The 25,402-nt window shown below is 32.7% G+C and overlaps 5 protein-coding genes across 7 annotated transcripts; 1 reads left to right on the top strand and 4 right to left on the bottom strand.

Annotated features, from left to right (window-relative positions):
* Positions 1 to 527: 527 nt before the first annotated feature.
* Positions 528 to 2,141, bottom strand: LOC106379809 (box C/D snoRNA protein 1). 3 transcript variants are annotated; one of them, XM_048761754.1, is made up of 6 exons: positions 1,811 to 2,141; positions 1,529 to 1,727; positions 1,385 to 1,453; positions 1,165 to 1,297; positions 959 to 1,085; positions 528 to 897 (listed from the first exon to the last, which is right to left on the bottom strand). In XM_048761754.1, the coding sequence occupies exons 1-6, from the start codon at positions 1,998 to 2,000 to the stop codon at positions 869 to 871; spliced, it is 747 nt and encodes a 248-aa protein (XP_048617711.1). In that variant the 5' UTR covers positions 2,001 to 2,141; the 3' UTR covers positions 528 to 868. The 3 variants fall into 3 exon arrangements, with proteins under 3 accessions (XP_048617711.1, XP_013675133.2, XP_048617712.1); XM_013819679.3 differs by having other exon boundaries at positions 528 to 1,085; positions 1,811 to 2,138; XM_048761755.1 differs by having other exon boundaries at positions 528 to 1,085; positions 1,529 to 1,720; positions 1,811 to 1,950.
* A 2,832-nt stretch (positions 2,142 to 4,973) lies between these two features.
* LOC106382086 (AMSH-like ubiquitin thioesterase 1) lies at positions 4,974 to 8,735 on the top strand. Its single transcript, XM_013822046.3, has 14 exons — positions 4,974 to 5,342; positions 5,498 to 5,562; positions 5,674 to 5,749; positions 5,889 to 6,065; positions 6,267 to 6,361; positions 6,474 to 6,579; positions 6,652 to 6,698; positions 6,854 to 7,184; positions 7,496 to 7,585; positions 7,686 to 7,748; positions 7,837 to 7,911; positions 8,040 to 8,102; positions 8,190 to 8,242; positions 8,322 to 8,735. Exons 1-14 carry the CDS (start codon positions 5,229 to 5,231, stop codon positions 8,494 to 8,496), a joined length of 1,530 nt encoding a protein of 509 aa, XP_013677500.1. The 5' UTR covers positions 4,974 to 5,228; the 3' UTR covers positions 8,497 to 8,735.
* A 328-nt stretch (positions 8,736 to 9,063) lies between these two features.
* On the bottom strand, positions 9,064 to 10,800 carry LOC106379811. Its single transcript, XM_013819681.3, has one exon. It carries the CDS (start codon positions 10,353 to 10,355, stop codon positions 9,342 to 9,344), a length of 1,014 nt encoding a protein of 337 aa, XP_013675135.2. The 5' UTR covers positions 10,356 to 10,800; the 3' UTR covers positions 9,064 to 9,341.
* A 234-nt stretch (positions 10,801 to 11,034) lies between these two features.
* LOC111206997 lies at positions 11,035 to 12,100 on the bottom strand. The gene is made up of 2 exons (XM_022704522.2): positions 11,495 to 12,100; positions 11,035 to 11,402 (listed from the first exon to the last, which is right to left on the bottom strand). The coding sequence occupies exons 1-2, from the start codon at positions 11,912 to 11,914 to the stop codon at positions 11,325 to 11,327; spliced, it is 498 nt and encodes a 165-aa protein (XP_022560243.2). The 5' UTR covers positions 11,915 to 12,100; the 3' UTR covers positions 11,035 to 11,324.
* Positions 12,101 to 18,588: 6,488 nt separating this feature from the next.
* On the bottom strand, positions 18,589 to 24,111 carry LOC106382088 (4-substituted benzoates-glutamate ligase GH3.12-like). The gene is made up of 3 exons (XM_013822048.3): positions 23,808 to 24,111; positions 23,624 to 23,725; positions 18,589 to 20,115 (listed from the first exon to the last, which is right to left on the bottom strand). Exons 1-3 carry the CDS (start codon positions 24,086 to 24,088, stop codon positions 18,762 to 18,764), a joined length of 1,737 nt encoding a protein of 578 aa, XP_013677502.2. The 5' UTR covers positions 24,089 to 24,111; the 3' UTR covers positions 18,589 to 18,761.
* Between the last annotated feature and the right edge of the window lie 1,291 nt (positions 24,112 to 25,402).

The raw sequence follows: 25,402 nt of genomic DNA, 5'->3' as shown, positions 1-25,402 counted from the left end.
AATGTATTTTTACTCAGATGTAAACAACAATGGTGAATGGAGTAATGTATTTTTACTCAGACGAGAGCAATATTGAACCCAGCCATGTGCAAACGTTGTAAGTGTTGAATCGAGTAAATGTACTCAGCCACCCCGGGTCGGGTTCTCCTGTCCATTAGAGGGGATTCCTCACTTTCTCCAACAGCGGGTTAGGGGGTTCTGATTAATTTCAAATTTTGGTATCGATTTGTTGAGAAAGAAGAAAGTTTTGCTTGTCACGTTTGTTCCTTTTGTTTCATTTGTAGAAGATGCAAATCTTCTTGATTGGATTCTTTAAAAGTTTAACCGATCATAAGAATCATATTGGTTATTTTCTCTTCTCATTTGGACTGCTATCATTGAGGTGTTTCAGTTAGCATTCCCTACTTGATAAAGCTTACCTTTTGATCAAAGATATAAATGATTACTGGTATGGTACGTTTTTATACTCAGTTGTTGTGCTCCTCTTTTGTTCCTACTTGATGCGTTCCAAAAAAAAAAAAAGAAACTGAAATAACATCTTTGGTTGATCAAATATGTGGTCTTGATTTGGTTCCTAAAGATTATATGTATCAAAGATTTGTTTATGTTGATAAAGTAAGGCTGAACAAAAACTTCGGAGAACGTAACAATCAAGCTCGCTACACAAAAACATTGTAGTTGATCAAAGCCTAAACCCAAAACGTAGCAGCAACCAAATGGATTGGCCCATCTCATTCAGTAAAAAGCTTCTGATGATACTAACAATAGCCAATGTGCTTGAACATGGGAGCTTAGGCATGAACATAATCCTGTTGCTGATCAAAAAAGTTTCAACGGCCGTCTTCTCCTATTTCCTCTTCTCGTGAGGTTATTTTACCTTCTGTAGTATCTCCGTGGCTATAGTATAAGGAACCATTAGGATCAGGTGTGGTGTTTAAGTGGTAGAAGTCTCTGATACCTTCAAAGACATAGCTCTGTGAAGGCAGATATACATGGATCACCGGGTACTCTACAATAGCTACTTTGGCAAGTTGTTGCCTCAAAGAAGCCTTGATGTCCAGCTCCTTGAAAGTAGCCTTTGCACCCTGCAACAAAAGAGGAGAAAAGTAAATATTGTTTTAAGATTAGACGAGCAGAAGAACCAACAAAAGACGAGAATGATACCTTTTGGTGTTGGCGGATAAAAAGTTTGAGAGAAACAAGATCCACATCACAAAAAGGCTTGAGCTTGTGAATCCAAGGGCCTGGCTTAAGATGATTCTCTATGACAGAGCAAAGACTTGTATCTTCACCAACTCTGGCGATGGATTGTTTCAAACGTTAAATAGAGCAAAAAAAAAACAAACAAACATGAAAACTGTAAGTCAAATAGAAGATAACTAACCCATGGTCAACAAGAACCACATCTGTAGAGTGGAACCGCCACTCAATTGTCCAAGAGATGCACTTACTCCTGAAAAAAAAAAAAAAAAAAAAAGATTGGTCAAAATTGCTCAAAACCATTACATTCAGAGTCATAATGATTTACCGGTTATCATAACGAGTCTGATTCCTTTCCCGGTTCAACATTCCACTAGAAAGAAACAGTAGATTAGTACTTCCCCTAGCAGCAGCAGCTCGAAGTTTAGTACGCTGAGATTCCTTAAAGTAAGGATTTTTGCATATCTGATTTCTCATTCTCTTAGCAGACTCTGCTACTCTCTTTGTCTCCTCCAGCATTCTGTAGTCTTATCATACAAAACAAGATTAGAATGAGAAAGCTAGCACTCTCTCTCTCTGCATTTACAGGAGATCAAAAGTGAAATTATACCAGAGAGAAGGAGACTATCGTCGAAGTGTGAGAGGGTAACGAAGTCTGTGACCTTCCTCTTGCCTGTACAACCTGTTCGCTGCTTGTGAGCTTTCACACAAGGAAGCCCACAGGAACGGATCGAACATCCCGGACACTTGTACTTCCATGGTTTCAACTTGCATTCCCCACAGACCGAACTATTATCCATTGTTCGATCGTCGTGGTCCTCGGCTCGCCAAGGTTTTGGAGAGGCGTTAGGGTTTTTGGAAATATGTAATTGTGTTTTTGACCCCACACTTCTAAAAGTTAATCAAGATTTAGGGGCTATTTACATCTTATTTTAAGTTTATGGGTTATTTATAGGTTATTTAGGGTTATTTAGATGTCCTTGAATCCTTCCAGTAATCAAATTAAACAAAACAGATTTTTTAAGTTAAAATTTAGATGGGTTATTTATAGGTTATTTAGGGTTATTTAGATGGGTTATTTATAGGTTATAGGTTATTTAGGGTTATTTAGTAATTTAATATTTTATTTTAAGTTAAAATTTATTTTTCCTTTTATCAAATTAAACAAAACAGATTTTTTACCTTTTTGCTAACAAATATGTGTGCTAATATTTAGTTATTTAATAATATTATGGATTACTAATTTTTCTTATTTGTATTCTATAAAAACTATTATTATTAACTTAATATGTTTACTATTTATTTAAATAGTAAAAAAAAATAATTTATTTAAAAACCAAAATACTTCATGTTATATTAAAGTTGATATCTAATCATATAAACTGAAATTCATAAAATATTATAAAATATAAATATATTTATGGGTTTTTGGTATAGAACCGAAAAAACAGAAAATTGACGTTATATAAACCGAACCAAAACAAAATAAATATAGTTTTAATATGATAGTTATTTTTTATAAACTGAAATACCAAAAAGTCGAACCGAAACCGAATCGATATCCAGACTGAACACTCGTGGTCCTATCTTGCACTCTTAATTGTTTTTTTGTGAAGAATTTTTGCTTGCTGCGGCGTATCAGTTTTTCCCAGGTGTGTTCTGATGTCGGAGACCTTTCTATAAAATCCATCGATGGGTCCGGCTGCCAAGGGCTTGATCCTTCGATTCATCCTTCTCCAGGGGATGAGAATAAAATCTAGCGAGGAGGACGGTGTTGTCGGCCCCCGTCCATTTCCGATGACTTCCGAAGAAGATTGAAAAGCTTCCTTCCCCGCTGACCTTGAGATGATGGTTCTTTCTTCGGAAGAGAGACCTTGGGCGGCGTCACTGGGTTGGATCTACCTCAATGATTCTTTTTGTTTTGGTAAAAATGATAATTACTTTTCTCAGTTAATGTTGTGGTTTCTGCTTCTGCGACTTTTACTTCTTACACTCAAGTTCACGATCTTGCGGTCTCTCAGTCATCTCCAACAGTGATTAAGATGGCATCTATATGGTTACGGGCCTTACGGCGCTTGTCTTGAGTGCCGAAGTGGCATCTATTTCAAGATGGATTGGTGAAAATATCTCATTTTTGCTTCTACTACTTACCCACGATTAACAGTTGATCTCGATTAGAAAGTTATAACACTCGCTTCTCTTACAACCATTCTAACCAATCATTCGTATCGCTTGTTCATGTCTCTGAGTTTCTAAGGTTCTTTTTGTTTTCTGTTAAAAGAAAATTGGGTAAAAAACAAAAACGTAATTTAAACCAAGAGTCAAAACGACATCCGTTTCGGGTTAATACGGTTTGGTCAGTCGGTTCTAGCATTTTTCCAACTGAACTAAACCATGATTATTTTGGTTTGGTTGATTCGGTTTATATTCGATTCGGTTTGTATTCGGTTTGGTTTGTTTTTTGGTTTGATCTAATCGGGTTATTTTTTGTTTAGTTTTTTCAAGAAAAATCATGTTTTGAAACATAAACTATATGAACGAAATTGAATATAAAACTGAAACAAATTGTAAGGTGGATTTTTTGGGAAAATCACATTTTAAACACTGAGAGTGTCACTTTCTAGCACTTTAAACATTGAAGTTTTTTGACTAGAACTTTAAACCTTCAAAGTGACATTTTTTATCATAATAAGTCTCCAACGACGTTTTCCAGTTTATATACGACCGATACTGTTCATTTTAGAGGTTAACGAAAATAAAAATTTTAAAATTCTAAAATAAGATCTAAAATATTTAAAAAATAATAATTTGAAATTTTTCTTTATTTATTTGCATTTATATATTTAGAGCATAAGAGTCTTTTGCATCTTTAAAGAAACATTTTTGGTCATTTTCTTTCTATCTTTAATGAAACATTTTTGGTAATTTTCTTTCTTAGAAAATCTTTTTGGGACAAAACTCAATAGAATGTATTTGAGAGAATTATTAGCCATGCGTGTGGTCACCACCAATTAACATGGGGTGAAATTGGCGGCCCCCGAGATGTTTTCTGCGAAGTGTACTTAGGCGCTAGTCGGGCTATGTAAGGTGTCTGGATATTCGGATTATCAAAAAAAAAGTTTTTGATGGTAGCAAGTTTTGATATATTGTTTTTGATGGATGCAAGTTTTGATATCATCATAAGTGATTGTCACTTTAATTGGATGGTATTTTAAAATAAATATAATTTTTTTGGTTAAATATTTACAATTTGTTTTTTACAATTTTAATTTTTAAGTTTGAAGTTTTAATTTTAGATATTATTTTAGAATTTTTAAAAAAAAAATTTAAAAATTTATTTTTAAAATTTGACTTTTTATTTTAGATTTTATTTTTGAATTTTTAGAATTTTTAATATTTTATTTTATTTTTAAGTTTGAAATTTTAATTTTAATTTTTATGTTTTTTGAATCTTTAGATTTTTTTAAAATTTTGTTTTGAATTTTTGACAATTGTTTCCATTCATTCGATTTTTTTTTGTATTTTTGTGTATTTTTATTTTTTATTTTTAGAAAAAAAACTGATATGTCATTATTTTGACCTGTAAAATGAACAGTACCGATCGTCTATGAAAAGGAAAATGTATTTAGAGGTTTATTATGATAAAAATGTCAATTTGAAGGGTTAAAGTGATATAAAAAAAACTTAAGTGATAGAAAGTTAGACTTTTGGTGTTTAAAATGCCAAGTTCCCGATTTTTTTAGTCAATCTCAAACCCCCCCCACCCACCTAAAATCTAATTTACATATTGCCCCCTGAAAGAAAGTCAAATTACTCAACTCAGCGTCGCTGGTTTTTGCTGTTCCTCTCGCCAAATCGCCATTAACGCGGCGTCGGTTTTCACCACCCTGTGACGCTTCCGTCGCTGATCGGCTCAGATCTCCGTGAGCCTCTTCTCAGCGTCGTGCTCATTCTTCAAGTCCTATATATTTATACGCGAACCGGAGAAGGAAGTTTGCTTTTGTTTTTCTTCTCAGCTGGGAGCAACTATGGGGTCGTCTTGTGAGATCGTGGATCTCTCCACTAGTGCTCGGAGAATAACCGTAGACAATCGTATCTCTCTCAAATTTTACTTCAGGATCGCAGATAATATCCTCAAACAGGTCCTCCACTTTTGATTTTTGATTTAGGGTTACTTCTTTGATTTGTTGAGGTGCTCTTGATTCTTGTGTAGTCGTAGTGGAACTCGAGACTTAGTTCTTAGGTCATTCCTCCTCCATATTTGTGGTAGTGATTCCTTCTCTTAACGTTTTTGTAGGCCAACATATTCCGGGCTGAGAAGAATGTAATTGATTTATATGTCATGCTTCTGCGTTTCTCGAGGTGAGTGAGGACTATACATTAGGATGAAAAGGCTCACTCGTTGAATACAGAACAAGATCCTACTACTTCTTCTGAAATTAACTGTGTTTTTTTGTTTTTGCTTATAACTAGTTTGGCTCTCGAGACCATACCCTCCCATCGAGATTACAGAACTTCTCTTAAAAGCAACAAAGAGTATTTGAGAATGGTAATGTGTTTAGTAAATTAAATGTGAGCTTTTTTATGTTTTGTGTGTTTATATATATCCTTAATGATCCTCCCTTGTCAATGTTTATGTTTTGTCTGTTTATCGGTAGTTAAATGTGAGCTTTTTTTGTCTATTCTAGAGACTATTGGATGTATTGACCGAGCTGGAGAAGTTGAAACCAGTTGTACAGCAAAGGATCGATGAACTTAATCCTAAGCCTTTACCTCGATATAGTGTGCAAGCTCATCCCGCAAATGGTACTCCACGTTGGTCTTCCGCTGTAAAACCATCGATAAGTAGCTATGATCATGCGAAGGTGTGCTTTATATGCTCTAATCGTGTTTGTCGCATATGCCATGCCTATACGTATTTCTATTAATTATGCATTATTTTCCACTCTTGTTTGTTTCGAAACTTTTGGTTTCAATTAGTAAAAGAAGACGTTATGATGCGAAATTTTAAGCTTCAGTAGATAAACATTTCCTGCTCCTTTTTCTGTTGCTCTTGTTCTGCATAGGTACTAAATCCTTCTGGACATAATTTTGGCTACATGGGTTCCAGGGGTCAGCAACTCTTGAACGCTGCACCACTTGAAGAGCGTTTCCGAAAGATGTATGTCTTCAATTTTTCTCCTTGAAGCTGTCCTCAATCTAAGCTATATTTCTTACACTGGTTTCCTGATACTGTCTCATAGTTTTTTTTTATTTGATGCACGATTTTCTAGGTCAGTTAACTTGATGCGACCAACAGAGGAATCCCTTTCCAAGCATTCTATCTTGGGTCCAGGTGGACTCCGTGCACAGTGGCAGCCTCCCAAGATTGACATTAAGGTATTATATATCATGCTACTTTTTAATGCACTTCTTCACACTAAGCTGATGTCCTTTTTGTTCTATTATCAGGTTCAGTATCCGAGCAATATAGATTTTGCACCAGTTGAAATCCCAAGGTTTGACCATCTAGCTGGTTTTAAAGCAAATTGTACATTTTCATTCTGCAGATCATGAGATTTTGTTTAATATGCTTACATTTTTCGCTCTTGTTACTTGATAATCTCACGCTTATGTGTTCACTTTCTCTACTGATGCTGTCTATGGGAAACAGCTTCCAACGACAATTCGTGGATAGCAAACCAATGATAACAAACGGCAATAAAAACGAACCTGAGAGGCCAGTTGTGGAATCAACTTCTACACCAAGTGAAAATATCCAGAAAAATTACACCGAAGAGCTTTCATCCATGATTTCTTTCGAAGAATCCGAAAGTGTTATTGACAACCATATCATCAGGCAACCTTCACCACCTCCAGTACTAGCAGAAGTTCAAGACTTGGCTGCTGGTTCATGTCATGAAGCAATAGAAGCGGAATGTAAGATGGATAACCCCTTACCTGATGAGTCTCTACGGTCAGAGTCTCCTCTTGAACTCCATATTGTAAGTTTGCTATAGCTCTCTCCCCTCTTTGTTGTTATTCTGACGTCAAAACTCATTCAAATATTAGGGAGAAAAGTGAATTTAGAATGCATCCATTGGTGATTTGTCGTGAATGATTTATCTTGTTCGTTTGTCCTATATGACTTCGACAATACATACATATCATTTTTTTTTTCGTTTCTCACGTAAGCATTGTTTCATTATCTACAGAAAGATAAAATAGACTGAGAAAAAGTTTGTTAGCAGCCTCTGGTTTTATGCTCATATATCCAGTTGCCTTCGTATATTTTTGATAATAACCTTATTTTTAGGCGACAACAATGATGGATACATTTTTGAGGCTTGCCAAGTCAAACACCAAGAAGAATCTAGAGACGTGTGGTATTCTTGCTGGTTCACTAGTGAGTTGTTATATGCCAATGGCCTTCTGTTTCTCAAATCTGAAAAAAGCAATATTGAAATGGATCAGCTCATAATGATTTGTGAATCACATGGTTGCAGAAAAACAGAAAGTTCTATATTACAGCTCTCATCATACCAAAACAGGAATCAACATCTGACTCGGTAAGTCTTGTTTTGGAATGTCAACTTAGTTAATTCATTCATTAGCTATGCCAATCTTAAACACTGTCATATCTCGTTCTCTTTACAGTGTCAGGCCACAAACGAGGAGGAGATATTTGAAGTACAGGACAAGCAATCTCTTTTCCCACTTGGATGGATTCATGTGAGTAGCATATACATGTTTTTCTATCTCCATTTTTAACTGCTTTATGCTTGAAGATCGTTTTCATTGGCGAAGTGGTGTCTTATATTTCTCTACTGACTTGTTGATCACTGTCTCTAATTCTTCAGACGCATCCGACACAGTCTTGTTTCATGTCATCTATCGATGTACACACGCACTATTCATACCAGGTACGGAAATAATCGTTCGAAATAATTTGCATAACACGATGTCAACAATGGGTTCATCTCTTTATGCTCTTATACAATGTTTCTCAGATTATGTTACCGGAAGCTGTGGCAATCGTCATGGCCCCGCAAGACTCTTCAAGGTAATAAAGACCAAAACCTTATCTTTATATTTCAACATGAAATGATTCGAGAAACCATAAACTGGTTCTGTCTTCGTAGGAAACATGGAATATTCCGGCTGACAACGCCGGGAGGGATGACGGTGATAAGAAACTGTGACCAGCGTGGCTTTCACGCACACAGTTCGCCGGCAGACGGAGGACCGATTTACAATACATGTACGGATGTTTACATGAACCCAAATCTAAAGTTCGATGTCATCGATCTGAGATAGCATCACTGGACTTGTGAGACTCCGGTATCTTCCTTTACCATTTTAATATTATCTACGTAAGCTTATGTACAATCTACGTGTAATTTTGTGAAAAATAATTTAAAAAACGAGAAAAATTTGAAGTAATTGTTGTATCTTATTAAACAAGCTCACAATATGTATCCAAAAAGCATGTATATCTGTATATTGATGGGAAAAATGTAATACAAATCACAAATATTTTGTGATTTTTGTCGTCTCTTCTGATACAAATGGCGAACATGTCATGTCCAATTTCTCAATCACAAAATGTTATGTTAATCACTTAAATAACTTAAAAGTCTTAATTAAGTAAACGGGTCAAGTTAGACTTGGCTTTGAGCAGATGGTTATTTGTGATTTTTGTCGTCTTCTGATTCAAATGGGGAACATGTCATGTCCAACTTCTCAAACACAAGAAAAAAGTTATGTTAATCAGTTAAATAACTTAAAAGACTTTATTTAGTAAACGGGTCAAGTTATTCTTGGCTTTAAAGCTAGTCTTTTAACACATCTTATTCAGTTGGTGCTACCCACATCTTACTTGTCTCTTCATTGACAATTCAAAGAAAAGAGTCCTTTTGTATCAACAAAAAAACTTGGTATTATTCGCAATAAAATTCATTGTGTTACAAGTAGCTTCTGTTAGATATGACCACTTCAGTCTGATTGCTAAATGTGTCATTAAGGTTGTGTCCTGTTCAAAATAATACAGCAACCTAAAACGTTTAGTAGTAACACGAAAAAACACCCAACAATATGTAGACAACAATCAAACGAGGAAATAAAAACAATTTATCGAGACTCTCTGTTCATGTAGCCATCTACTACTTCTTGTTCTTCTTCTTCTTTGAGTGACGTAGAAACGATCCTAACCCAAACGTAGACGGACCACTGAGGACTGGAATAGCCGAAAAGCTTCCTCCTCCTGCTTCACCTTTCTTGCCTGTGTGCTTCTGAGGCCTGAAGTGATAGTTGCAACAGACAGAGGAAGAAGAAGAAGAAGAAGTGGGAGAGACCCTATGGTTGTTAACATCTCTCAGCATTGCTCTCTTTGAATTAGTAACCGAACCTGTAGAGTTGCTTCTCGTGAGACGAGGAAACGAACAGATCAGACTCTTCTTTAAGTCGCAGTTGAGACTCGAGCTTCTCTTGAAACTCCAAAACGACTTTGACGACTTCTCTGCTTCTGAGTCCGAGTTTGCACCGCTGGTGTCCTTCTCGATGTGTTTTGGCGGTAATGGTTGTGGAGGGAGAGGAGATGGAGAAAGAGAGGAGGTAATGGGAGGGAGTTCGTATTTGTAGAGACGTTTTGGTGCGGTGGAAGGTGGGGTTACATGGAAAGGGAGGATCATGCCGTCAGCGAAGATCTCATCGGCTGGTGAGGAGTCTCCAGGATCAAAGTTGTTTGAGATGTGGAACTCGAAAGAAGAGTTTGATGAATCAAGAAGAGATTCGTCTCTTCGGATAAGGGCTGGTGGTGGTGATGCGTTATCTGATTGGCCAAGATCACTGGAGAAGGAAATACGCTGGTGATTTGACTCCGTGCAGATCATATTTGGAAACAAAAGAACAATGTCAAACTTTGCTTTCTTAGAACAATGGAAGTTGTAAGGTTTGGAATAAAACTCATAAGTTAGTTGGTGGGAAGAAGTTGTAAGGTTTGGAATAAAATAATAGAAGGGCGTAATCTGTCTAAAGATTGTGGTTAGGCACTCATTACTTGTCTTCAGAGAAAGCAATTGCATTATATATATCAAAATATCTAAATGTAATCTTGACAGGGTTTGAATAAGTATGTTACCGTTAGGATGGATCATCCCTTTAAGGATCATGATCATAGAGAACAAGGGATTAACACAAACTCAGCCCAATCTAATATATAGTTATCTAGAAAGGGAGAGTAATGCAAGTAGTATGAAATGAACACTTGAAGATGTGATAGAACAAAGTCTTGAGAAATAAATAAAAAGAAGCAATAACTTACCTCAAAGAAGTATGTAGATAAAGTTGTACAAAACTGATGTTGGTTCATGCATCTATAAATCTGGATCATCTGGACTTGGATAAAAAAAGGGTGTGTAAATATGACTATTTCAGAGAGGAAGAAAACTATGTGAACCTTTTGTGATTTTTGTCTGAAATGAAGCTATCAAACAACATATGATAGCAAAAAGATCTTGTATGCATTCATATATTGTTGTAAACATCTAATCAAGATAACACATGAAACCACAAAGACGAAAAATCCAAGAATAAGAAACTTCAAAAGATTTTTTTTTTTTTTCAAGATCGTTATTAGTGTATGATCATGTTAACTTAGTAAAAATTACAGCAGGATAATTTGTTTTAGTTCAATATTCAGGCGCATAAGGTTGAGTGGTACATACTCAAACTAATCTTGATATTAAACAAAAACACTCATATCTGTAACACAAATGACCAGAGAGAACGTAACCACCTTAAGAAGATGAGACATTGAAGTGTCTGGACAGAGAAACCTGTCCAACCCTTGACAAATGTTTTCAAATGTAACCATTGGTGAAACGAGCAGCAAGTTCTTGAACCGAGTCATAAAACATACTCAAGAAACCAGAAATTACAAAAAAAACAAACAGCTGGAGATTACAACTAGACTGGTGATGAATACCAATACTACAATCTTCTAAACTAAAACATGATGAATATCCGTAATAGAAGAAACCAGAAATTGGGTTTCTTCACGGACGATCGCTACACTTTCCTTCGCTTACAATGACAACTTGAGAATGTCTCGAGAACAGATAAAACAAAAGAAGTTAACTCCTTTATCACGTTTCAAGAGCTTCAGGGACGTCATATGAATCTATCGTTACTTCTTCTGACAACCACAATCCAGGAAAAATCGTCTACCCAAAACAAAAAACAAAAAAAATAATAAGCAATTGATTTTGATTATTTTCTCAGACCAAACCATAAAGTTTTCAGACAAAAAGCTTACATTGAGTTTCTTCTGAACAGTTCTTGGTCTCTTCTTAGGTCTCCTTGGAAGTCTTTTCCCAATCATGTTCGAAAAATCCTCTTCGATCTCTTTCTTCATCAACGAAACCGAGAATTTCAATTTCTCATCCTTCTCCATTTCTTCTCCATTTACTACACCTCTCCTCACGCCGATTTCGATCTTCGCCGGAGATTCGTCTCCAGGTTCACTACACGCAGCTCTTCTCGTCCTCAGATTCCACGGACGAACCGCCGCCACAACAGATCTGTTGGCTGCGTGATCTGGAGAAGGAGAGGAAGAAGAAGAAGGAAGATGATGTGAAGGTAGATTGACGCATCTGAGGAATCTTTGTTGACCCCAACGGAGATAAGGTAAGGTGAAGTTATGGAGGCGTTTCGATCTTTCTGGAGGACGCTCCATTGATGAATCTTCCCTTCTTCTCTCGTCTTTTGTTCAAGCTTCGAGCAGTTCAAAGTTTTTTCGTATTTATTCTCTCAATTTCTTGTTTTGTTTTAATATTGTTGAATTATTGTAACGTTATGCGGTTTTTTTGGGTAAGCTTCTTCTCTCGTCTGTATTGTTTATTGTTTAGTAATAATACTAAACAATCCAGTTAGGCCTCAGACTTATTATCCGAGATCCACTCCGGATCCACGGATCCACTCCGAAAATAGGATATCCGGGGTGTCCGGATCCGAATCCGGATAGTAAACTCTTGGATCCGTCCAAACCGAATCTAAATCCGGATATCTTAATTTTTAGGTCCGGATATCCGGATCCTGATCCGTATTTTTAAAACACATTAGATTTTTAAATTTCATTAATATTTATATTTGATATATTAATATTTATACATGAATTAATCTTATAATATTATATTTTAGTTTTTACAATATTATAGACATATATAAATATATTTATAAATATTTGATTTATGTATTATATTAAAAAAATTAGTATTTTTTTTAAAAACAATATTATTTTTAATTATTTTTACGGATCCGGATCCGGATATCCGCGAGTAATAGAATATCGGGACGGATATCCAAAATTCGGATATCCGGAAACCACGAATCCAGATCCGGATATTAAATTCACGGATCCGGAGGTACCCAAAATTTCCCGGATATCCGGATCCGTCCCAGGCCTAAATATAATATCTGATTTTTTGTTTGTTTGTTAAAATGACTATCTTATTATGTTCATCTGTCTATATATCCTTCTAAATTATTCTTAATTTTTTAAATAGATGCTTACCAAACATGTCAAGTAGTGTGAATTTAACTAGTATCATATATGACATGAGAATGAAATGGTGGTGGATGTATAACAAAAAAAAAGTTGTATCAATGCCCTAAAGACACTCTTATTTGATATATTCTTAAATATTAGCATCTGAAACTTTGTTAGTTTGTGTAATTCCTTAATATATAGTGTACTAGGGGGTGTCCGCGCTGCGCGCGGAATATTATTTTATTGTTGTTAAGTATGATGTTTTTGAATGATGTAATTATATGGTCATTATTTATTTGTGAATAACATGATTTAGTATTTTATTGTGTGATGTAGTATTAGGTTATAGGTTAATATATTATGTGTTTGTCTTTTTAATAATATGTTGTTGTGTGTATAGTAGTATGTTAGTGGTGAAATGAGCTTCTGATGTTAAGCATTTTGAATTTCAATAAATTTTCATTTAAGCATTTATTGATTCTAACATTAATGGTTTAAGCGTCAACATTGTATTTAATATTTTCACATTTTTGAACACTATTCTTTTTGTTAACAACGTCGAACATTATTCTCCTAAGATGTTTTTTCCTTCTCCGCATATTTTGACTTGAGCCATCACCATCTATGTATTTCGTTTACATTTCCAGTGTGCGGTGTTTCTTACCATCACCGGAAAAAGTCTTACCTTCGTTTCTCTTGTTTTTCTTCGTCTTTTTCTCTTGTGAGATTATCTAATATTTGTTGTAGATTAGGTTTATGAATTCCCAGTTGTGCAGTTGTTTCTCATGATGTTGTACGCTGTTTTGGTCAATATTTGTCCTCTTCTTCCTTAAATTTGGCTAATGTTAGGAACTACATCTCCTTGGGTTAGTCAGAGTTTAGTTGTCTTTAATGTTGTCTTCCTCGTAGTTGGCTTGTCGTTGATAGTCACTGCTCGTCTTGGTTTTTAAGATCTAGTTTTTGCTGATTTGACTTTTACGTTCTCTTCATAGATCGAGGATGACTCCACAGTTTATTGATTTTTTTGTAGTCTCCTTTTCTCTCTTTGTTCTCTCATCTCGTTGCACTTTTCATCGCTGGCTGCGTCTTCGGTGGCTCTCTATTTCGCCATGTTTGCCACTCCAGATTTGGATAGTGTTTTCCTTCGTGTATGTTATGTGGGCTTGGAAGATTATTTCTTGTCTCAAACTTGAGATTTGGTTTCTTTGTGGTTAGCTTCCATTCTCCCTCATTTATGTTGTTTTTCTTCTTTTCCTGCTTCCCTTGGTATAGGTGTGTGGAGTTAGTCTCTTGGAGCTTTGGTCTCTTCTATTCAGAGCTTTGTGATTCTTCGTTGGCAATGAGCGCCTTGTATGTGGTTGTTTGTTTGTGAGGTGCTTCTTAACTCTTAGCTGGTGGTAGTGCTTTAGGCATGTGTTTTTGTGCTTCGTGGTGACTTTTATCTTCCATTAATTATTCTCATTCAGACCCGTTTTTTTGATTTTTTGGGTTGGTGCTTGATCGCGTTCATTTGTGTTCCAGACTTTTACTGAGTTAGTGTTACTATAGTATTTTGCTTTTTCTTTGTGATTTTGGAAATTTAGGTTTAGATTATGTATCGTACTCTAGTTTTATTAGTTTAGTTATTTTATAGATTTTAATAGTCAAATAAATTTATAATTTGTAAATAAAATAATAGAAAATATCAAAAATAAAAGTTTATGTTATTTTTTATTTATGAATAAATAAAGTATTTAAAATATATTTATATTATATTTTTTTATTCATCTTTAATTTTACTGACCAATAAAATAGATTATAAAATTTCATATGATAACGGTTAGTGTGAGAAAGATTTTATGGCACAATTAGAAAGTATTAAGTCAAATTGTAAAAGTGTAAAAGAAGAAGGACCTAAAATGTAAAAACAAAAAATATATGGGGACACATGTCATCAAATCCCCCTGCCACTTGTCATAAGAAGAGAAAAAGTTAACTTTATATATATAGATTTAAAATATATATATATATATATATATCTAGTAATTAGTTTTTGAAACATTATATCATCTTCTGTTCAACAAAAAAAAACCCCATAACTTTGTTCATGCTAAGTAGGCCTGGGACGGATCGGGTATCCGGACAATTTTAAGATATTCGGATCCGGATCCTTATCCGGCGGATCCATAATTTTACTATCCTTATCCGGATCCGGGGTTCGCGGATATCCGGGTGTCAGATATCCTTCTAAAAATTATAATATCCGGCGGATATCCGGATCCGGATTTGGATCCTTAAAATAAATAAAAAATAATATTAATATATATAAAATATTAACAATAATTTAAAAATAAAATATATAATGTTTTTAATTATTTATATGTATAATAGTACAAAATTTACATAAAATTTATATATACTATTAGAAAAATGAAAATATATTAAATAAAATTAGTTTTTATATATAGATATTACTATTTTTGAAATAGTTATTAATAAAATTTACGGATCCGGATATCCGGACTAAAAAATCAAGATATCCGGATCCGGATTCGGCTTTGACGGATCCAACATTTTACTATCCGGATCCGGATTCGGCCTCTCCGGATATCCGGATTTTCAGATCGGATCCGGATCGGATCACGGATCGAATCCAGATCTCGGATAAAAGTTCCAGGCCTAATGCTAAGCTTTGAGGATCTAATCAAAGTCTTTCTCTCCATACACGACATGATCGGTTTTTAGCTATAGATTAAGAATTCTGCAACATGGGCAGAAATAGACTTTTTTAATAGAATATTATTTTTTTTATTTTTAAATAAAATTTAATTTTATTACTTATAAAAAAAAATTATTTTGAGACATAATCATTTTTATTTTACACTTTATTGGTTTGAAAAAAATAAAACCATAAATGTATTTTTGAGCTTTAGTTTTTTTATTTGGTTAAAAATTTCACTTTGATTTTATTTAAATTTTAGTAGTGTTAAGATTAGATTTTTTAAAACTAGTTTTTAAAATTTATTATTATATTTAATGATTATTTTTAAAAATATTTAAATATGTCTATATAGATATATAACATTCTAATAATATAATATTCATACATCATGAAAATAAATTATAATTTTAAATATAATAATTTTATTTTTTATAAAATTTATTTTAAATTTGGAAATTATTATTTTATATTTTAATTTCACCGGTTTAGAAAAAAATAAAGCCAAAATGTAATATTTTATAGTCTTATTTCTTTTTGATTTAGTTTACCTATTTTACTTTGGTTTTATTAAAATTTCAATATAGTTAAGATTACATTTTATAAAAATAAAAAAATAATTTATATTCTATTATTTTAGTTGACAATTTATTTTAAATATGTCTATATATGACATTTATATACTAATAATATAATATTCATGCATCATGCACATAAATAATAATTTGAAATATTATATTTTTTATTTTAAACAATATTTTAAATTTGGAAATTATTATTTTAATATTTTAATTTCATCGGTTTGAAAAAGTAAAACCATAAATTATTCTTTTATAGTATAATTTCTTCAAATTTGGTTTAACTATTTCACATTTATTTATTTAAATTTCAATAGAATTAAAATTTTATTTTTATAAAATATTGTTTTTTAATTTATATTATATTGTATTTAATGCTTATTTATTTTAAATATGTCTATATTAAAATTTATAAATTTTACTAAATTTTAATTTTTTTAAAGATAAAATACTTTAAACTGTTAAAATCAATTTATTAATGAACTTAATGAACCAATAAATTTAAATAAAGTTTACCTCAAATTTGATCACTTTTTAAATTTACCTGTAATAAAAATTATTTATATAAATATCTTAAGTCTTTTATGTGAAACACAAAATTAACCGTTATAAATATTTATAAATGTTTAAAAATTAATTATAGAAGTTTATAAATTCAACCTCACCCTAAATACTAAACCATAAACAATAATCAATAAATCTTAAACCTAAATGTTATGCTTTTTTTATTGAGTGTGTTTTTCTAAAAGATATTTAATTAGTGTTGCTTTAGTTTTATATTTGTTGATGTAAATATATTTAACTTTTTTATTAATGTGATATATATTTATATTAACTTAATGGTGATATATGAGATTAATTATTAATATATTTATTCAGTTTTGTCAAAATAAATATTTATATAATTACATTAATGGAGATATATGAGTTAATATTCATTACCATATTAAAAAAACTTGCCGGAAATAAAAAATCTTTATAAGAGAAATAGTACATGCCATAATTATGTATATGCCATGTCATCATTTTTGTTGAAATTAAATATGGTGATGACACACGTACAAATCACTTCATATGGGATGTCTAGGGGATTATTGTATTATTTGAGATTCAGATTAAAAAGTATGTAAAACGAAGATAAAGATTTAAGAATTGAAAATAATAATTCGAGTATTCTTAAAACATAAGTTTCATACTACATTCAGCATGTTATTGATGATCTATTTGTGACGGGAACTTCTCTTAATGTGATTAAGAAATTCAAAGAAGAGATGTCAAAGAAGTTGGAGATGTCAGATCAAGGAGTTGTTGTGTGAGATACTAAGTGAAGAAGGCGAGGAGGTCAAGCTTAAGATCAACAACAAATCAGCCATTGCTCTAACTAAGAATCCGGTTTTCCATGGAAGGAGTAAACACATACTTTCAAGATATTAATTCATTAGTGAGTGTGTGGAGAATGGAAAAATCGAAGTGGAGCATGTTCCGGGTGTTGAGCAGAAGGCCGACATCCTTAGCAAGCCATTAGCAAAGATTGAGTTCAACCAAACGAGGAGCTTAATTAGAGTTCAAGGAATTGATCTCCCTAATTCAAATTGGAATTAAGGGGGTGAATGTTGGATAATTTCAGGCTTGTGGAAACTTAATAACAATTTAATATGTTAAGAGATAAACACAATGATGAAATCTAGAATAGAAAAATGAAGTTTTCTGTTAAGGTTTTCTTTATGTTTCAATATCCCACTTGTTAAAGAGAATTGTCTTTCATATAAATAGAGGTCTCAATGAGAATACTGTTTCATATGAGATCTAAGAGAAACATTGAAAGCTTTAGTTTCGGAAAGTTTCTAAAGCTAATAAGAAAAGTTGTTCTTATAATTATTTGTTTCTAGAGATTTGAGTTTCCACAGCTTCAGGGGAATTCATATGAATCTATCGGTACTTCTTCTGACAACCACAATCCAGGAAAAAATCGTCTGCCCAAATAAAAAAGTAATATTTAGCTAAGCATCGATTTTGATTATCTTCTCAGACCAAACCATACAGTTTCAGACAAAGCTTACATTGAGTTTCTTCTGAACAATATTTGGTTTCTTTTTAGGTCTCCTCGGTAGTCTTTTCCCAATCATGTTCGAGAAATCTTCTTCGATATCTTTCTTCAACAATGAAACCGAGAATTTCAGTTTCTCATCCTTTTCCATTTATTTTCCATCCACACCTCTCTTTACGCCGATTTCGGTCTTCGCCGGAGATTCGTCTCCGGGTTCACTACACAGAGCTCTTCTCGTCCTCAGACTCCACGGCCGAGCCGCCGCCATCACGGATCTGCTGAAGTAGAACTCAATTCTATTATAGAGTTACTATATTTTGAAGGATGGTACTCAATTTTAGAGTAGAAAATAAAGTGATGAACAAAAAAATAAATGGATTACTATATATATAGAGTAAACCCACTTTTTATTCTATTATAGAATGGAAAATAGAGTGAGGTTGGAGCATTTTCTTTAAACTATATTTTAGAGAGAAAATTAGAGTGGAGTTGTATTATTAGAAAATGAAATTCAAATAAAATGTAAGTAAAGCTAAAGAGTAAGAACTAAAAATAATAATTCAAGAATTTTTAAAGCATAAGTTTCATACAAAATCAAATCTGCTATTAATAAAGCAACAAGCAAATAATCAAAAGATAGTAAGAAAAAAAACAAGATAATACAAATAAAACACACACATTTCTCCACAGGTACTTGGACCATATCAGGGCTTAAGCAAAATGAGATGCACTTAGAGTACTGAAGAATTTAGTAACCACATTTATCTCCAATACTTGTAAGCCTTCTTCAGATGTGATGCATGTTGGAGTCTTGTATTGAGTAATCGAAGTACCCTTTGAGATGGACAAGTTCATAAGAGAATCGAATGTCCCATCGTTCACTACTCTTATCTCGAGAGGCCCGACAAATTCGTTAGACCGACAGTACCTGTATTCATCGTCAAATGAATCCTCCATTACTGAACAACATTCCAAGAATGTCTTCTTATAGAACTGGAGGTTCTTCATGTCTTCGTTTTTAACATTTACTTCCCAATATATCACATAGTGACCCGGATCACTACTAGAGATATCAGCATAGCTGGTGAAATCTACAAGCCTTAGATCTGATGACTCAAGAACCAGCTTTGCTCGATTTATTGCCTTAAACAAGTATTCTTCATTTGTCCGGTCCGTGTCAATGCTTAACAAGGCGTTCTCTCTTCCTAGAAACCTAAACTGAGGTGCCTTGTTGTAGAATCCAGTCACCTTTACCATATCTCCGATTCTCATTCTATACAAACCCCATAAGTTTGTGACCAGTAACTTATAAGAAGAGCCGAGTTTGACGTCTGCCAGATCCAAAACATCACCATTGTCTCCCTCCATCGGTATAAACTCAAAGTAAGATATGTTGGGCATGAGTGTGTAAGAGATATCTTCAGGCTTACACAAAGGATATGTATTAATACCGAAGATTGACTCGGACGAAGCGTAAATTGTTGAGACAACAGGCAGGTCGCTGCAGTAATGTTCCAACATAGGAATATATTGTACCATTGAACCTGTAACAATAGCTTCAATGTATTTAGTTTGTGGCCATAGTTTTTTCATTATACCTTTCCAAGACTTTTGGCTGCATATACTTTCAATCTCGTCTGATAAATTGGGACGGGGCTGACCTCCAAGAACCATAGAAACAGCGTTTCGACAACCAGAGTCGGTGATCCACTCGCTGAGATAACCTGATCGGATATTCAAACACAGCTCCTTCCAAGAATCTTCAAGAACTTTGATTACTCGGACCATACCTGAAGCGAATGTGGAACTAATTCTCACGACCTCGTCTCTTTGGACAAGACCACATAGCAAATGGCAATAAAGGTTTTGCTTGAGGTCACTCCCTAACATAATTTCATCAGGACTTGTATAAGAGTAAAACCAATTAGATGGTCGATTCTTGAAATAGTCGCTCTTCAGGTACCAGCTTGTTCCGGGCTCAATGGGTAAGCCACCTGGGGTTCTGGTCTCGTGCCCGGTTAAGAGAAATACCATCCCTTTTCCTTTCTCCACACCTTCCACATGCCTAAACATAATAATAGCAACTGATTTAATATATTAATCCTGAAACATTATAACATGTTTTCGTAGCCACGTGTCATCACGAAAATGATTCTTATAATTGTTAGAAAAATAAGTTGGTCCATATAAACATAGTATATGTTTTTTATTAAACTAATTATCAAATTAATTAATAGTGTACAAAAAAATATTTTTTCTTTCCTTAAATAAAAACTACGACATTACCTAATATGATTAACATATATATGACAATTAATGATTATGAATAATACATATTTGATAAAAAAAAATTTCTAACCTCTCTTCTTTGTTTAATTTTATACTATTATAAGAAATTAAACAATCACATTAAGCATGTAATAAAAACAATTAGATTTTTTCTTATATGTTATATTTTGAATTTTTAAAAACGACTATAAATTACTAAAAATGGTAAAAGTCTCACATTAAAATTTTTTTGATCAATAGTTTAACTTTTTTTTGTTTAAGCAAGATACAAATGATCATATATCATAGGGGTGGGCGTTCGGATACACATTCGGGTTTGCATCGGATATTTCAGTATAAAGGTATAGAACCCGTTCGGGTATTTCTACACTTTGAGTCGGGTTCAGGTATTTTATGTTCGGGTTCGGATATTTTGGGCCGGGTTTGGATATTTAAATTTGGATGGGAAAATAAATAAATTATTCATTGTTTAAGTTTTTTGTATTTAAAATATATTTTAACTTAACTATTTTTTTAATTTTTTTAAAGATTAAACTATTAATAGGTTTGGAGATAAAACTTTAAAAATAGAAAGACACTAATTTAGTTGTTGTTTTGAAATTTTAGATGCAACTTTTGTTAATGCAAGAAACAAGAACTTGATATGTATTTTAAGTGATTAGCAAATGATTTTGTCCATAATTATATGTATATTATCTAATTTTGACCAATAAGAATCATTAATATAAATATTTTGAGTAAAATGAGAGAAATAAACTAGAAATATAGAGTTAACTATACTTATGTTTGGTTATCTTCGGATATCCATTTCAGTTCGGATATTATCCGTTCGGATTCAGATATTACCTAAACTGGTGAATTAAGTAATTTGTTTTGTTGTTCTAATTAGATGATTTTTAGACCGAGCTGGTGAATATATACTAGACAAACATTTATATTTCGAGTCTGCATTTATATTCTATAACATCTTGATATATTAGATTTGAACACTAACCTGTTAATATAGTTTGCCAGTGATTTTTTTTCAAAACTTTGATTCTTAGATATGTATATGCAGTGAAACTAATTTTTACAGATGTCTATTTTTTTTTAATTGATACTTATGTAATTTACTGAATTCATAAAGAAGTAAAAAAAGAAACTTAACTCATACCAATGAAACAAAGACGAGAACGAAAAAAAATTCTATAAAGGTAGAAAATGAAATAACTTATGGAGAGTCAATAGTAAACAAATCGAAAGCAGAAAACCTAATCCCATTTCGTCATTATACAATCGATGTTGTCTATTTGGTTTTGGTGATTTGTGTCAGCCGCAAAACTTAATTTTCTTTTGTGCATATTAAGTCTTAAAAATAATTAAAATGAGATATAATATGTTAACTCTTCAACAACGATGATATATTTAAGATATCAACATTTGTATTCATCATTTTATAATCGATAAAGATTGTAGTGTTTCAAAATGTTAAAATCATTTCGTACACAAACATCATTATAAAAACTCACTCCGTGCATGCGCGCGGATTATCATCTAGTTGTTATTAATTACTATATATTAATGTGATATACTTAATGGTTAAATGATAATATATTTATTATTGATTGATATATTTATTGGTCTTTTGGTACACTAAGTTAGTCGTGATATATGTATTGTTATTAGTTGGTAGAATATCCCGATGAGGTAGTTATTTTGATCATACAAGGCTTTAACATTATATATAAAAACATATAAAATTTTCAGGAATTCTTCTAACTTCATCTCCATTTTCCAGTTTTTCTTTCCATAAAAATAATCATGTTTTTTATGATATATTAAATGACTAAAAATCAAATGAAAGAGTTTAATATTTATTTATTTCTATATTCAAAATTGATGATATATAATAAAGTATTGAGTGGTCTATTTAATATCACTCTTATAATAATCCTAGTAAATTCTTTTCAATTAAAAAAAAACGGGAGCATTCTCAGCTTGACACAAAAGCATATTCCTCAAAGTTGTTATTTAACCAATGCTCCACAATTAATATAAGGATTATCAACAATGATGAACATACTTGGTTTGGTTGTATTCCAAAAAAAAGAACATACTCGGTCGTATTCCAAAAAAAAGAACATACTTGGTAAAAAAAAATGTTTACAGGATTAAAAATAAATTACCATTAATAATAATTTTTGTTTGATAAAAAATGTGATTCCACCTATTTACCGGAAAAAAATAATAATAAAATAATTTCTCCCAACAAGAATTGAACACAAGTGGCATAATGTCTACTAGACATTCTCTTACCACTAGCTAAGAGCTACTTGGTTTCCTTAAATTTTGATTTGATTCATTATTAGTTTCGACTCGAACTGAAAATATGGATATATGTAACTTTACGAAGCAAATCAAATACTAATATGCAATATCCGTAAAAAACGAAACAAATCACAAATACTAAGAAATTTAGGAACGGATGTCCGATCTGATACAATCCATTATATACATGTATATACATATATCTATATAATTATACATATATAATTATATAAATATATTTATTTAATTATATAAAATTATATAAATATATTTATATAATTTTAACAATATTTAATTTACTAAATTTATTATACTAGTTATTATAATTTAAAAAGTAAATAACTTTAATTTTATAATAAAATATTATTTTTTGTCATCAACTTAAATGTAATAAAATATTATTATTTTATATTATTTTTGATTTTCATTTATTTCTCATAATTTATTTGATATGTATGGATCGAATCGGATATCCGGTTAAAATTTAAATTTTAAGACTATCTAAGACAGTGAATATCCAGATGGCTACAGATCAAATCAGATCAGATCAGATAGTTGATTATTCAGACAAAATGAATCGGATTATGAATACTTCGAAAAACTAGATATTCTATTTGTGTCCACCCTTAATCATGACATACTTTTTGGACAATGCAAACAAATCTATTATAACATTTAATTAAAAAAGTCAACAAATGCAAACGTCAATTGCAAACAATGACATAAATGCATGTCGCAAACGTTGGTTTCAAAAACATTAAAATATTATTTTTTATTATTTTTATTATTTATTATTGTTATTATTGTAACGATAATGATAATGGTGTTTTGCTATTAAGTATAAAAAAAGGTATGAAAATCAAAGTTAAAAGACTTTTACAATTTCTGATTGTTCAAAAAAAAAAAAAGAAGACTTACCAATTTCTGATTTTTAGTATCAACATATATATATACACAGTAAAATGCTATGCACTTACTTGCTTATAACGTGCGCGAGAAGATAATTAACGAATGCATAGCCATCCAAAAACTTGTTGTTCGATGGTAGTAATTTGTTTGCTCCTCCCGAAGTTCCCGAACTACAACAGCAGTTTCAAAGCAATTAGTAACACAAAAAAAAATAAAGCAAGGAACACTAGGACCAGCTAGCTCTTATATTACCTCATGAAGAAATTTGTAAGGGGTAGGGCCGATATTATATCCGATGACTCTCCATTGGCGACACGATCAAAAAAAGGTTTCACATCTTTATAGGTGACTACTGGCAACTTCTTCTTGAAGATAGCAGAGCTTCCATGAAGGAAGTTTTGGAGATACTCTGTTCCTGAGTTAAGTGTGAGTATCTCTTTCAACATATCATCTTGTATTTGTTTCACATTCCAGGTTAGGTCCTCAAGAACCTTTCCTTTTTCTTCCTCGTTGTAATAAGAGATTATACTCATATTTGGTTGTTTCTAAGTTCACATGGAATGACTGGGCTTTATTTATAAGGCTTCGTGTATTTTGTTGGGGTATAAAAGTCTACTTGATTGTGAAGATGTAAGATGTCTGCCCTGAAATAGTCGCTGACGTAGTTACTGAAGCAGACGTCATGTTGAGTGGTGAAGACTATGTGGAGTCAAGGTATTGAGCTGGAGTCATGTAGACTTGGAGAGCAAGAGAGCATCTTGGAGAAAAGGCAAGAGCAATAAACTTGGGTAGCAAGTTTATGACCTAAAGAAAGTGGAATAAGTGCAATTCCAAGAAAATGAAAGTTGCACTTATTGTTTTGGAAGATGTCTATGTTCTTGATGCCTTGGAGAAAATGCACTGTAGAATGTGGAGTTAATGATAAAATAGCTCTGAGGATCTTCGGGAAAGACAGAGACACAGAGGCTGATTTTATAGAGAGGGAAAAGCTCTTGAGTGTGGTCTTGGTCGTGCTAAAGCAGTTGCTGAAGTACTGACGGAAGAGTACAAGGGCAAGAAACTGGTGAAGAAGTTTTTAAGGTGTCTGCCAGAAAGATTTACAGGTTATAAGGCAGCAATGTTTGTGTCTCTTAACATAGATAAATTCAGCTTTCACGAAGTTGTGGGTATGTTAAAAGCTCATGAGATGGAGCTTGATGGTGTGGGCAATCATACTGAAGTCAACCTGGAAGTTTCTGAAATGACAAGCCAAAAATCAGAGAATGAAGATGAGATGGTTAAGATGATTCGCGTGCTTCACTAAGTTCTACGGGAAGTGATACAGTGGCAAGGACGTCAGAAAGTTGTTGTGAGAAAACAAGGGCAAGAAGATGGTGAGCCATGCGGTAATAAAGATGTGCAATGTTATAAATGCAGAGGATATGGACATTTCAAAAGGGAATGTCCAATGGCCAAGAGAAGAAGATTCAAAGGCTTTAGGTGGAGAAAAATTGGACACGATGAGATGCAGAAGAAAGAGAGATCCATCATAAGGGAAGATGATAATGAATCAGAAAAAGACGAAGTGCTCAACCTAGTTGCTTTTGGTGAACACAAAGATGAAGCAAGTACATCATCTGAATCAGATTCTGAATCGGAGGAGGGAAAATATGATGAAGGACAAGATGATGATCTCAAAGAGTACTACAAACAAGTGTGTGGAACGTTACTAAAGCTTGGAAAAGTGAATATGGTGCTAGTAAAAGAGCAGAGACGTCTTGAAGCACTTATTGAAGTTCTACAGAAGGACTTGCAAGTAGAGAAAGAAGAAACAAAACAAGCTCGTGTTAAACCTGATGAAACTCAAA

The sequence above is a fragment of the Brassica napus genome, chromosome C6, assembly GCF_020379485.1.
Source record: "Brassica napus cultivar Da-Ae chromosome C6, Da-Ae, whole genome shotgun sequence".
Classification (NCBI taxonomy): Eukaryota; Viridiplantae; Streptophyta; class Magnoliopsida; order Brassicales; family Brassicaceae; genus Brassica; species Brassica napus.
This window is presented reverse-complemented; position numbering and strand designations above follow the sequence as displayed.

Excerpts from the sequence above, each read along its gene's own strand:
- LOC106379809 (XM_013819679.3), bottom strand. The coding sequence starts at position 2,000 with ATGGATAATAGTTCGGTCTGTGGGGAATGCAAGTTGAAACCATGGAAG. Across the intron at positions 1,728-1,810 it reads CGATAGTCTCCTTCTCTCTG|ACTACAGAATGCTGGAGGAG; the intron begins GTATAATTTCAC and ends TTGTATGATAAG. Across the intron at positions 1,454-1,528 it reads CAGACTCGTTATGATAACCG|GAGTAAGTGCATCTCTTGGA; the intron begins GTAAATCATTAT and ends TTTTTTTTTCAG.
- LOC106382086 (XM_013822046.3), top strand. The coding sequence starts at position 5,229 with ATGGGGTCGTCTTGTGAGATCGTGGATCTCTCCACTAGTGCTCGGAGA. Across the intron at positions 6,066-6,266 it reads GTAGCTATGATCATGCGAAG|GTACTAAATCCTTCTGGACA; the intron begins GTGTGCTTTATA and ends TGTTCTGCATAG. Across the intron at positions 7,749-7,836 it reads AGGAATCAACATCTGACTCG|TGTCAGGCCACAAACGAGGA; the intron begins GTAAGTCTTGTT and ends TTCTCTTTACAG.
- LOC106379811 (XM_013819681.3), bottom strand. The coding sequence starts at position 10,355 with ATGATCATGATCCTTAAAGGGATGATCCATCCTAACGGTAACATACTT.
- LOC111206997 (XM_022704522.2), bottom strand. The coding sequence starts at position 11,914 with ATGGAGCGTCCTCCAGAAAGATCGAAACGCCTCCATAACTTCACCTTA. Across the intron at positions 11,403-11,494 it reads CTGTTCAGAAGAAACTCAAT|ACGATTTTTCCTGGATTGTG; the intron begins GTAAGCTTTTTG and ends TGTTTTGGGTAG.
- LOC106382088 (XM_013822048.3), bottom strand. The coding sequence starts at position 24,088 with ATGAGTATAATCTCTTATTACAACGAGGAAGAAAAAGGAAAGGTTCTT. Across the intron at positions 23,726-23,807 it reads CTTACAAATTTCTTCATGAG|TTCGGGAACTTCGGGAGGAG; the intron begins GTAATATAAGAG and ends CTGCTGTTGTAG. Across the intron at positions 20,116-23,623 it reads CTCGCGCACGTTATAAGCAA|GCATGTGGAAGGTGTGGAGA; the intron begins GTAAGTGCATAG and ends TATTATGTTTAG.